We start from the raw sequence: 13050 nt of genomic DNA, 5'->3' as shown, positions 1-13050 counted from the left end.
CATGTGGGGTCACAAGCAAATCTCTCTTCCCAGTGAAGATACCAGTCGTGTGCGATCAGAGTCTAGCCTGCTGACCTCATTGTCACTTGTACCTTGCCCCAGATATTTACAATCTAAGATAATCTAGGATTTTAAGAGAGAATGCAGGTGGGGAGCACAATTCTAACTATAATGATGAGCGACAGAATCAGACTTTGACCATGGGTCATTTAGATCCCTCTTTTGTCCACTTCCTTTCCCTGGGACCCAATGTCTACCCCATTATAAGAGCTTTGCCCTTGATTTCATTCACACAGTGCAGCAATGTGGTCCTCGGAGGACACCGAATCTTGGGGAAGAGAAGGCACATGCACACACCAGAAGTCAGCGCTACAATAGGACGTGACCTTGACTTTCCCCTCTACCACCCTGCATAATTCACTTCAGCAGCAGCATGGTGGTGTGGTACCATGGCTTGCTCGGACAGATGCCCATCAGATATGAGCCATTAAATTGCTGGGATGCTCAGACAGACTCTGGGCCCAGGGCAAGAGAAGGGTCCGCTTTAGACAGCTGTGGGTATTTTGCAGCTTGTTTTGCTCCATGTTTGAACAGCAGTCCTCTTCTCTCCTGTAGTCCCCAGGTCGTCCTTTATGGTAAAGACCATTGGAACGTCTGTCCTCTAAGGAGTGTGGCAACAGGAGCTTCCTGTCTTTGAAAAGTGAGCTTCACTAAGGAGTCAGCATTAGAGCAAGGATGCAGGCCTGAAAAGACCCTGAAAACCAGACTATCCAAGCCCCTGCCCTGGACATTCAGAGAGACCCAGGCCCGTGGAGCAGGCTGTTTCTTTAGACTGTAGGGAACCAGCCCTGAGCCAGGCAGGAAGGCCTACCCCAGGACCCAGACCCAGGTTCTTTTGCTACATCAGACTAGGTGTTCTGGCTGGGGCAGAAAGTTCACTGTCAGTTGTGGGCCAAAACATTCCTCTTGTGAAATTGTTCCTGGGATGCCGATTCTGATGAAATTCTTTCACTATCCACAGGATTCTCACTATGACCTACAATGCTCCTGAAGCTCGCGTGTGTGTCCCTGCCCTGCCCTTTCACCCTCTCCTCTCTCTTCTCCACATTAGCTGATTGCCTCAAGCAAGCATCGAGCGACTACTATTTGAACAGACTCACAGTTGGCTTGTGTCCCAGAAGATAAACAAAAAATATCAGCACAGGTCATCTACCATGTCTGGGGTGCCCCAACCTGGAGTGCACTGAACCAGGCTGGTGGGTGTCCCTCCAGGGTTAGGCCAGCTTCCACAGTCCCGCTTTTGAGAGAAGCAGTTAAAGGTAGGGACTCTGATGTGGAACGCTGGATTCAAGTCTCAGCCTCCTGCTTACTAAAAGAAGGGAATGATAACAACAGGGTTCTCCTTGTGAGCCAGTGAGGACTAAGGTCACAATTATGTCATGTCTGCTGGGAGCCCCAGCTAAGTCAACACTTCCCATCTCCCAGGGCCCCCATCATAGGTGCTGATGGCATAAAACTAACTTCACTATCACTTCTACCTCCAGCTGAATAATCTCTTTCTTCCAAAGCCTCCATTTGTAAAACAGAGGTAGGAATGCCACACACCCCACCCCCCCACCCCACCCCACCCCACCCCACCCCTGTCACCAAATGGGCCTTGGGTATGACCTCAGCTTGACCTCCCTACCTCTCATTCTCTCCCTCCCCAAGCTACCTCTTTTCTTGATGTTCCCCACCCCCTAACCTCCACCACCGTTCTAAGAACAGAACTTGCTTGTGCTCCCAGCTCCTGGAGACACTAGATTTCAATCCCCAGGGCTCAAGGGAGAGGGCATTCTGCACGTTGGAAACAGAGCAAGGCAGAGAGAGTGGAAGGCACCACAGCATCCAAATCTTACCCAGCCTGGGCGGTCACTGTCTGGGCCTGGAAGTAGGCACTCGATGTGGAGGCAGGCAGCTGGGACTTTTTGTGGTGATCCTCGGGAATATGGAGGAATGGAGACTGGATGAGGCGCTGGGAAGATTCTGATAGGTGTTTACCTGGGACCAGGACCCACTCAGAGGACCCAGCACAGCCTAACAAAAGGATGGCCAACCCACTGGGACCCTCAGCAGAGATGAGACACATGTGCAAACATGGAGGCCACCGAAGGGCTCTCAGGTCCAACTGCCCACGGCATAAGTCTGTGTCTTGCTCTCACGGGATTTGACAGAGTCTATTCCATTGTGTCCCTATGTCCCATACCGCTTTGGCTTCCCACCTATGACATCAGACAGCTCACTGTGAGCCTTGCTGTGAGCACCTAGAGTCAACACCAGCAACTGTGACTCTGTGCAATGCCTGACTCAAAGTTCCTTGCCCCCTGCTCACTACCTTCCTGTCTCAGCCCTGGGGGCAGCTGGCAGGCGAGGCCATCCCTGTTAATCACCAGGGTTTACTACACCTTGCCTCTGAGAATTCAGAGAAGCTGCCATGTGCGCACAATGCTGCCAATTTCCGAGATGATGCCAGGGAGTCCCTTCCATTGGCTTCCAAAGAAATGATTGTCTTTATCTTACAGAAAGTTTGCAATCAACTCCCTTGACCTGGTGATGCCAGGTCTGCCATGTGCCCATTGAAGAGCAAGGCTTACCCTCCTCCACTCCCTCCCATATTTGGTGGACCCTCAGTCTCCTGCTCTGGCCATGTCCCAGAACATGAGGCAGAGGAGAGACATAAGGGGATAGTACAGAGTAACAGTAAGGACAGGGGCCTCAGTCAGAGGCTAGGGTTCAAGGACCAGCCCTTCTACTTGTGAGCCGAGTGACCTGTGGGGTTTAGGAAGGAGCCTAAAAAAGAAAGTAGATTCTCCCTGGACCTCTGACACAGCATGGTCTGTGAACTTGGACTCCTGCCCTCTCTGAGCCTGTTTCCCCATCTGTGAAATCCAGGTTTCTGATGCAATTTGTCCTGCTTTGAGAATCCCTCTTGACGTATCCTTGGCCTTGGCCCAGGCGTCACCATGCACACCCAGGCCAGAGCAGGGACTCTGTCTTCTAGGCCCCCAGAAAAATAGGTCCCAACATCAATGCTGGTCAGCCATTTGATTACAAAGGGAGTCAGGTCAGGCACAGAGGGAACACAGTCTGTGCCATCAATCAGTCCCAATAGTCCTAATTGCTCCCGAATAACCACCAGACCAGCAAAGCAGTGCTTCTTATCAAGAAGTTCATAAAGCAGCCTTGAGAGTCAGAGAAATCCCAGCCGGGAGGCATTGCCACTGACATAGTCTCTGGCCCTCCATGTCCACCTTCTGGGTATCTAATCACCATGCTTCCATGATTGGTGGTCCCATGCTCACTCTGGTTAGAGTAGTCTATGTTCCCGCCATGTAATTATCATCCCCTCTGGACCTTAGGTTAATTCTGTTTGTTTGTTCACTGTTGGTTCATTAAGTCTTGTTATATAATCCCAGTAAGGCTCCAACCCAAGATCCTCAGGGTTCAGCCTCCAGAATGTCGTATGACGGGAGTGTGACAGCATGTCTGGTTGGCACAGTGGTTCTGCGCATGGTCTTAACATTCCTGGAGTCTAAAGTCTATCCCTCTGTGAGCATTTACTGTGTCTATACTTCATGCAAAGCCTTGCGCTCTGTGGTGCTGGGGCTGGCAACAGGCAGAGCAGAGCACAGAGTCACTGAGCTGGCAGGACTGAGAGGGAGGCGGGGCTACTTTCCTCTGCTCACACAGGAAGGGCCAGTATGACATCCTCAGTAGCCTGGAAGGACCAGAGGTCTGTTTGTGCACTTCTAGAGAAGTGTGGAAGGTGATGAATTCCATTTAGTTAGCTGAGCAGGGAGGCTGAGAAAAAATTCTTTTCCTTATGTCTTGTCTTGTTTTAACACGAGAAAAACTAAAACAGCTCTTTCCACATCTCCCATTATAATGGTCAATGAGAGGTGAAATCAACTCACAGTTGTGACCACCATTGTTAGTTCTCCCTTTTTCTTTATTTTAGTTCTTGTGTGCATTGGTGTTTTGCTTGCATATATGTCTGTGTGAGACCGTCAGGTCCCGTGGAACTGAAGTTACAGGTAGTTGTGAGCTGCCAGCTGAGTGCTAGGAATTGAACCCAGGTCCTCTGGAAGAAAAGTCAGTGCTCTTAACGGCTTCAGCTCCAGTCCCTACACCACTGATATTCCTAACAAAATGGGGCAGAAAAGAAACTATCAGAGTGTAATACAGGTGGGCACCGTCTGTCAAACTTCTCTTTCAAATATGGTGTGTGTGCGCATGTTCATGTCCAGTTGTGGTACTATGTGCTTCTTACTGTGAACTATCATTTAAAAACCTGAAAAAAAAATATCTTGATAAAACCCGTTTGCTCTTACCTACCACTGACTCTGCTATGCATGGAGATGGACCTTGTGAGATGGCAGCATTTCAGAGTTCTGTTTGTACTGGGACGGAAAGTAATAAGCTTATTTCAATACTTTATTTTCTTAAGCTGTGTAATAAGAATACGCAGCCCTTTGCACGTAACCCTCTGATAACAGAGTTACCCCCCCCCGGATGAGATAACAAGGGCCCCAGGCTTCACTGGCAATCTGGGATACCTAATGTGGTGAGATTTCTGGACCACAGTGTAAATGGACGTCTTTCCACACCTGGGCGATCTAGAGGGGCCAATGAAACAACGGTCAGAAGGGTTCCGGTGGCTAGAAATCTCCCTGCCGGTATGGTACTCACAGCAGTTAGTGTCAGAGTCAGCGGTGGCAAAGCCAGGGATTTTGGGTCCATGTTGAAGACTTGGTGCCTTTATATACCATGGAAGGAGATACTGGGGTCCTCAGCAGGAAGACAGGACAGGGGTGCATAGGAAGGGGTGGGTTCCTAGCAAGAACCGCTAGGCTCAGAGGAGAGAATGAAGTGGTAGAGCTCACAGGAAGAGAGTGAGTGCCCACATGCACGTGGAGGGAGGCAGGTAAGGCAAGAGCACTGCCAGGCCTTTGGGAGGTGACCAACAGGCTAGCTGGAGGTAGGCGAGACTCCCCAGGGCTTCCCCCTCTTCTCTCAGGGCTAACCTCACTGGAGCCCCTCATTCCCTGTACCTTAACCACCCACGCTGAAACATTGTTTGCTCCACCTTTTCCCTTGCAGGTTTTCCCTCTCTTAGGTCACCTTGTTCCTTTGCTAAGCACCCCTTGCCATCTCCTCTGGGTCCAAGAGGATTCCTTCCCCCCTGACCCATAACAGCTTCTCTGACTGCTCTGGAAACTGTGCTCGGTCTCTATTGCTCGCAGACAGACAAACTCATCCGGATCTGTGATCTGTCTTCGTAGGTGAGTCCAACCTGACCGTGAACTCCCAGACCAGCCTAGATCATGTGTCAGAGGACCATCTGAGAAACACGTGGGGTGGACGGAGAGGTGGACAGAGAATAAAGACAGCAGGAGAGGTGAGAGAGGCGGTGGGAATGCTGAAATAGAAACAGTACAGAATGGTCACCCCTCTTCCTGGGCCTCAGTCTCTGGAATTAAAATGGGCTGTGAATGGGGCTAAAGTGTCTCACTGTAAGTGAATCTTCAGGGCTTTCAGCTCCCAGGTTGATCCACAGTGGTGGGAGCATTACCTGTTGTCTGAAGTGTATGTGAGCTCAGCTCCTGGATGTAGGACTCAGGGAGGGACATGGAAGGGGAGGAGAGGGGAAGGAGTGAGAGGGGGAGGGGGAGGGGAGGAGGGGGAGGGGAGGGAAGGGCCTCAGGTTTGTATCCAGACCCCTGGAAAGGGACCAGTTGTGAGAGCTACTTGGAAAACAGCCTCTGACCTCCAGCCACCACCAGACTGGGGAACACATAGGTTGGAATTTTAACAGATTATACCTACTGCTTTACAAAAGCCCTGTGACCTGTCCAGAGAGCAGGCAAGGTGCTCTAAGTCCCCAAACCACCTTTGGGCCCTCCAAGCCTCTAGAGTCATAGTGTGTTCCTAGGCTCTGTAGTCTCTGTTTCCCTGTCCATCTGTTACAGAGTTTCAGCGTGGTAAGATGCTCATAACGGCTTTTATGTTGGGTTTTTTGTTTGTTGAGATAGGGTCTTACTATGTAGACCAGGCTGACCTCGAACTTACGGAGATCCAACTGCCTCTGCCTCCTGAGAGCTGGGATTAAAGATGAGCACCACGGAGCCCAGCTTTAACCCTTCCTGTCAGCTTCAGTGATAGAATGAGGTTGTGCAGCCCTTACTTTGTCCCATCTGTACCTTTTCATCTTGTCAAACTGAAGCTACACCCTTGGGGTGAGGTTTCTCTCCAGAGCTCAGATCCAGTGAACTCAGCTTTTCATCTGTTAGTCTGTCTGTCCATCTGTCTGTCATTTATTTCTTCATTCTCTCCCTGCCTCTGTCTGTTAGGTCTGTCCCTGGGACTGTGGAGGACTCCACAGTGATGTTTACAGTTCAAGTCTAGTTGCATAACACTGGTGCAGCTGCCCGACGAGTTTGGTTGGTAATTGCCTGAAAGATCTTTTCCCCATTCTTTCACTGTCGATCTATTTGTGTCTTTGAACCTCAAGTTAATCTCTCCTGGGAAACACATATCAGTGGTCTCCAATGGCTTCCTTTGTGCCTCCAATACCTGACACATAACCATAGGTTTAACTTAATCATTTTTTTTTTTTTGGTTCTTTTTTTCGGAGCTGGGGACCGAACCCAGGGCCTTGCGCTTCCTAGGTAAGCGCTCTAACCACTGAGCTAAATCCCCAGTCCCTACTTAATCATTTTTAACGTGACATTAACACAACATAATATAAAATCAATCTGTGATCAGCAGAAACTGGCTCTCCTGCCATGTCGGGCAGCTCCTTCAGCCAATCACAAGCACAGCTAGTCTCCTCCAGCAGGTGAGGGTACTAAGCTAGGATGTCTCCAAGATTAGGTGTGCTAAGTTCTAATAAGCTGTTTCCAGCATAAAGTGGGCTTATTGTTTGATAACCTAATCATTAATCAAGAAGGAGCTGTAAGGGGCTGGGGATTTAGCTCAGTGGTAGAGCGCTTACCTAGCAAGCACAAGGCCCTGGGCTCGGTCCCCAGCTCCGTAAAAAAGAACCAAAAAAAAAAAAAAAAAAGGAGTTGTAGTTGGATCATGTGTTTTACACATTTACTATGGTGGTTCATAGCTGTAATTCTAGCACTGGGGAGGCTGAGGCAGAGGGTTTGCAAGTTCCAAGCCAGTCTGAGCTACAACTGAGACCCTACCTTAGTAAATAAATGAAGTTGGATATGGTGGTGCACACGGGAGGCAAGGGGCAGGCAGTTCAAGGCCAGCTTGGTCTACAGAGTGAGCTCCAAGACAACCGGGGTATATATAGAAACCCTGTCCCGAAAAATAATAAGTATACAAGTCTCCCTTGTCCAGAGTTTTCTTTCCCACAATTTCAACTTCCCACAGTCAATTAAGGTGTGGAAAATTCCAGAAATAACTCAAAAGATTTAAATTGTTCAGAGTAGCAAGATGAAATTTCACTCTGTCTACTTTGTTCCACTCTACCCTGCCCCGGACTCAAATATCCCCTTTGTCCAGCTTCTCCATCCTGTAATATAATCTTTATTCCTTATATAACCGATCATATCCATTATATAACACAATCTTTGCCTAATGCCTGCCTGTGTCAGAGAGAGAGACAGACAGGCAGACAGAATACTCACATATTATCATAGCACTTTGATATAAGGACCTCCATAGCACCATTTTATTAACTGTTTCCATTAACCTCTTTGTTTTATTTTGTTTCGGAGACAGGGTTTCTCTGTGTAGCTCTGGTCATCTTGGAACTCACTATGTAGACTAGGCTGGCCTTGACCTCACAAAGATTCACCTGCCTCTGCCTCCCTAGTGCCGGGATTAAAGGCACCCACCACGACCTGACTGCTCTGTTACCCTCTCATTCTGCCTAACTTTTAAATTAACCTTTTCCATAGGTGCTTAAAACTAGGAAAACCACGGCATGCATAAGGCTCAGCACCATCTTCAGTTTTGGGGTTCTTGAAGCGTATCCCCCACAGAGAAGGGTGACTTCTGATGTGGAGGGCTTTACTCTAGCGTTTGGTCATATGTCTTACATGTGCCCCGTAGTTCTATTTCCTGCAGTGCATTTTCTTCTGTGTCTGGCTGACTTTTTGGCAGTAAAATATTTAAATCCCTCCCTCATTTACTTTCATTTCTGTTCTAACAGCTATCTTCTTTATGAGCTATGGGATTATGTTTAACGTCTTAGAGGTATAATGCTCTAATTTGAATTTATAGCAACTTAGCCACACACACACACACACACACACACACACACACACACACACACACACACACACAGAGTCCCTTAACAGTCCTTTCTTATCCCTTTCCGTTATTAAAATCACAGAATTACACATTTACTCGGTGTGTACCTTAAAAACTAAACAAAACACACAGAAAACAAGAAGCTGACAAACCACCTTACTGCAACGCTAGCGTTTATAACCGCCTGTGCATTTATCTTGATCAGGAACTTCCGCCTACAGCTGGAGCTGTTGTCCGCACTCCTTTCTTTCACAGTAGGCAACTCCCTTCAATGTTTCTTGCAGGACAGGATGGAAATGTCTTAATTCGGCCTCATTTTTAAAAGTTTGTGAGACACCGGATTTTTGGTTGACAGTTTTTTTCCCTCAGCATTCTGATTGGCTCTGTCTACTGCATCCAGCCTCCTGATTGGCTCTGTCCTACTGCCTCAGGCATCCGGAAGTTTCCGAGCTCCTGCTGCATTTCCTACTGTGATCCCCTTGAGGATGGGTCTATAGGCTGCTTTTGTCAAGATTTCAAAGATTCTGAATCTGGCTTTTGATAATTTAACTATAATATCTCCACGTAGGCCCCTCTTAAGGTCCTCCTTGGACCTGCTTTGAGTTTGCTGGAATTACAGATGTTTATCTCCGTGTTTTTAATCAAATTTGTAAAGTACCTAAACGTTTCTTTTCCAAACATTCTCTGTATCCATGTCTCTTTTCAGATTTCATGATGCATCGATTCACTGGCTGATGGCTCTGTCTACGCTTCTCTAATGGTTTGATGCTGTTCCTCAGATGTATTTCCATCATCCTGACTTCCGTGTTGCTTTCTTTCTTTTACTTCCTGCATCCCCGGAGTGGTTTCCATCTCCGTTATTGTACTTTTCAGCTCTAAGTTCACTGTGAGGTTTTTACATCTTTTCTTGGTTATTTCCATTTAACTCGTGATCATTTTCTTCACTTTCCCTTGCTTTTTTTTAAAGCAAATATTCTATTCTAGAATAGGTCGGCTGTCAGGTCTTTCACAGTTTCCAGTTTCCATTTAATATTTTCCTTTCCTTTTTTTGAGGCAGGGTCTCTCTTCATAGCCCTGGCTGTCCTTGAACTCACTATGTAGACCAGGCTGGCCTCCAACTTACAGAGATCCATCTATCCATCTACCTCTACCTCTGCCTTGGCCTCCTGGGTGCTGGGATTAAATGCATGCACCGCCATGCCTGGCCTCTGATAACTTACCTACTAGTATCATTAGTATTAGTATTACTGTACATGTGGATGGCAGATGGGATGTGTGCACATGCCATGACACAGGTGACACTCAGAAGACTACTCTGTGCCACCAGCCTCTCCTTCCACTTTCATATGGGTTACAGGGATTGCAGGTTTCCAGTCTTACATTTTACCTACAAAGACACCTACCCAGCAGCCTCCCCCTGCCCCCTTTTTTTCTTCAAATGGGGCATGCTTTGATGTTTGGTAACCTTGTAGTATTCTGTTGAAAACTTGATATTTTAAACTAGTAATTTAGTAGGTCTTGAAATGAAGGCTGTCCCCTGCAGCGTTTGGGGTGGATAGTTGCTTGGGTGCTCTCTTGACTGACAGCTGTCCTGCTGGACACTGTGGTACACGCCTGCACTCCCAGTTCTGAAAAGGCAGAGGCAGTGGAATGTAAGTGTCAGATCACTGTGTTACACAGTCCTAGGGCAGCCTCAACTGGAATAGCAAGACTTTGTTTCAACAAAACAAAAACAAAACAAACAAAACATAACAAAGTTGTTACAAGGATCAGCCTAAGGTATGTGCCTTCCCTGGCTGTGTGTGGTCACTTTGTAGTGTCCTCTATATACACTGTTCCTTTAGAATAAATGATCTTTAATTTGTGGCTCCCAGTGGGGACAAAGGGGAAAAAATTAAGGAGAAGGAAAGATACCAGTTAAGTCCCTGGTAGCTGCTTCATGGAGGCAGAGTCTTGCACTATGTGGGGAGACACACCAACAAAGGATCCCAGTGTCTTTGTGTCTCTTCCTCAGAAGTGACAGAGTCAAAGGTCAGGACTGAGCCTGTACTGAGAACTACATCCTTCTTTAGCTGTGTGTATAGTTCACTCCAGGCACACACTTGCACAGTTGCCTACACAAGATGGATTCAGGTCGCTGCTGCTTGGGTTAGCAGTTACAGTGGACTGAAATCAAACAGTTCATGAACCAAGTCTTCCCCTGAAACAGATTCCAGATTTCTACCACAGCCGCAACAGACAGAACCCACCAACGCAATTCTTGTGGCACTTGGGAGAGAGAATCCCAATGCTTACACTTCTGTCATCTTCCCGGAATCCTCTTTTCTGTCCAGTTTGACAAGCATTTTCCCAGGACTGTCAAATGAATTAATAAGCCACAGAGAAAGAATCAATATTCCCCGTGTGCAGGCCCCAAACCGCACATTCGACCTGAATTAATTCCTTAATCCTTACCACAACTTCTCAAGTAGAAGCCATTATTTCCCCGTGTTACAGGAAAGAAACATAAGGCAGGGAGGGCCTGCTGGGGGGACTTGCCCACTCTGAGGCTGAGATTCAACCTGACTAGTTGGCCCAGAGTCCATACCTTATGATTGTGTTCACATAGAGGTATCCTTGGCATCTCCTGGCAGCAGAGAAAGGGCTCTCCATGGCACATGATTAGAGATGCAGGGGGCACTTCCTGAAAGAGGTTTGCCTATGAAGGTCAGAGATGAGCTGGGCAAAGGGCTCCTCTATAGAAAGAATACCTGGAACAGTCAAACTGGGAAGTGCAGTAGCCTGAGCATGAAGCAAGCAGCAGGCAGGGGCTGAAGGCAGGCTGCACTCAGGAGCCTTTCCAACTTCAGGGAAGAGAAAGAGTGGGGAATGGAAATGTCTTTGCGAGGGAGGTGGCAGCTTTGGAAGATAGCAAGGCCTGCAGCTGGCAGATTGGGCTGAGAAATCCTTCCAGACAGGGGAAAGTACGGAGGTGGGGGAGTGGGAGAGAAATATTTAGGGACACATTTGGTTTGGCAGGAGGGGAGGAGTGTTCATCACACAGTGACTGCTGAGATGTCAGCATGGCCCACACGGGAGTCTACAGTAGGATGACTGGAATTTTCACCGAGCCAACATGAGGCTTCAGTGGTGTGACCACGGGTGAGAGCAGTGAGAGTCTCAGTTTCCACATCTGTAAAGGGGAAGAGTTTGGTGATCACCTAGAAACGTCACCCCAGGGTTTACAGATGGGGATTGTGTGGAAGAACTTTGTCCACCGTACAGCATCTTTTCAAGTCCCTTAGTTCCCAAGTTGGTTCTTAGGACTGACATCGGAATCACTAGAGGGTCTTCAACACAAAACAACAACAGAAATAAACCAAAATAACCCCCAAAACAAAAAAAAAAAAAAACAAGATGGACCAGAGGGTGGCTTGGCAGGTAAGGAAGCTGTGTGATATACAGATCCCACATGGCAGAAGAAGAGACCAGACTCCCACAAATACAAACTTGTCCTCTGACTTCCACATGCACACTGTGGTGTGTGTGTGTGTGTGTGTGTGTGTGTGTGTGTGTGTGTCTGTGTGTATGTGTGTGTGTATGTATGTGTGTGTATGTATGTGTGTGTATGTATGTGTGTGTGGTGTGTGTGTATGTGTGTATGTGTGTGTGGTGTGTGTGTATGTGTGTATGTGTGTGTATGTGTGTATGTGTGTGGTGTGTGTGTATGTGTGTATGTGTGTGTGGTGTGTGTATGTGTGTATGTGTGTGGTGTGTGTGTATGTGTGTATGTGTGTGTGGTGTGTGTATGTGTGTATGTGTGTGTGGTGTGTGTGTGTGTATGTGTGTATGTGTATGTGTGTGTATGTGTATGTGTGTATGTGTATGTGTGTGTATGTGTGTATGTATATGTGTGTATGTATGTCTCTCTGTGTGTTATATGTGTGTATGTGTGTGTGTGGTGTGTGTGTGTGTGTGGTGTGTGTGTGTATGTGTGTGTGTGTGTGTGTGTGTGTGTGTGTGTGTGTGTGTATACAGGAGATGAAGACCAATATGAGCTAAAAGATGAGAAACCCACAAAATTACCTAGCATTGTTCTTGGGGTATCACATAGGCAGGATGTCCAGGAGGAGTGGGAAGAAAATTGTGAAAATGGCTGTTTAACTACAAAACCCTGCAGAAACTAACAAGGGATCCAACATTTCCAGGGGGATTTCTGGAGGAAGGAGATTCTGGACAGAGTAGAGGATTCCCAGGGCACTTTTTTTTTTTAAATCTGAGATTTTTCTACTTATATTTAATCTAATTATTTTTTCTTTTTAATTGGATATTTTCTTTATCTACATTTCAAATGTTATTCCCTGTTTTAGTTAGGGTTCTATTGCTGTGAATAGACACCATGACCAAGGCAACTCTTATAAGGACAACATCTAATTGGGGCTGACTTACAGGTTCAGAGATTCAGTCCATTGTCATCAAGGCGGGAGCATGGCAGTATCCAGGCAGGCACGGTGCAGGAGAAGTTGAGAGTTCTACATTTTCATCTGAAGGGAGCCAGGAACAGACTGAGCATCCTCAGGCAGCTAGGAGGAGGGTCTCCAAGCCCACCCTCACAGTGACACACATCCTCCAACAAGGCCACACCTTCTAATAGTGCCACTCCCTGGGCCAAAGATATGCAAACCACCACATTTCCCTTCCCAGTTTCCTCTCTGGAAACCCCCTATCCCATCCCCCCACTCCCTCCTCCATGAGGGTGCT

General features: G+C 47.4%; 1 protein-coding gene and 1 long non-coding RNA gene across 3 annotated transcripts in view; one reads left to right on the top strand and one right to left on the bottom strand.

Moving 5' to 3' along the window:
* The window catches only part of LOC134484906 (uncharacterized), a 31102-nt gene that overhangs the window by 14693 nt on the left and 3359 nt on the right, over nucleotides 1-13050 (top strand). For both annotated transcript variants that reach the window (XR_015651954.1, XM_087607397.1), the window contains exon 4: nucleotides 5322-5437. Coding sequence is in view for 1 of the 2 variants with exons in the window: in XM_087607397.1 (XP_087463523.1) it covers nucleotides 5322-5437 (116 nt within the window). In the remaining variant the exon portion in view is untranslated. The remainder of the gene's footprint in view (nucleotides 1-5321; nucleotides 5438-13050) is intronic.
* Nucleotides 7706-13050, bottom strand: part of LOC147996891 (uncharacterized) — a 31601-nt gene continuing 26256 nt past the window's right edge. Inside the window, exons 2-3 of the long non-coding RNA XR_015651992.1 lie at nucleotides 12739-12833; nucleotides 7706-9938 (exon numbers count right to left, since the gene is read on the bottom strand). This is a non-coding gene — a long non-coding RNA (uncharacterized LOC147996891). The remainder of the gene's footprint in view (nucleotides 9939-12738; nucleotides 12834-13050) is intronic.

This window comes from Rattus norvegicus, chromosome 1, assembly GCF_021556685.1.
Source record: "Rattus norvegicus strain SHRSP/BbbUtx chromosome 1, alternate assembly SHRSP_T2T, whole genome shotgun sequence".
NCBI classification, from domain to species: Eukaryota; Metazoa; Chordata; class Mammalia; order Rodentia; family Muridae; genus Rattus; species Rattus norvegicus.
The sequence above is the reverse complement of the archived record's forward strand: the minus strand, read 5'-3'. Positions and strand labels throughout refer to the sequence as shown.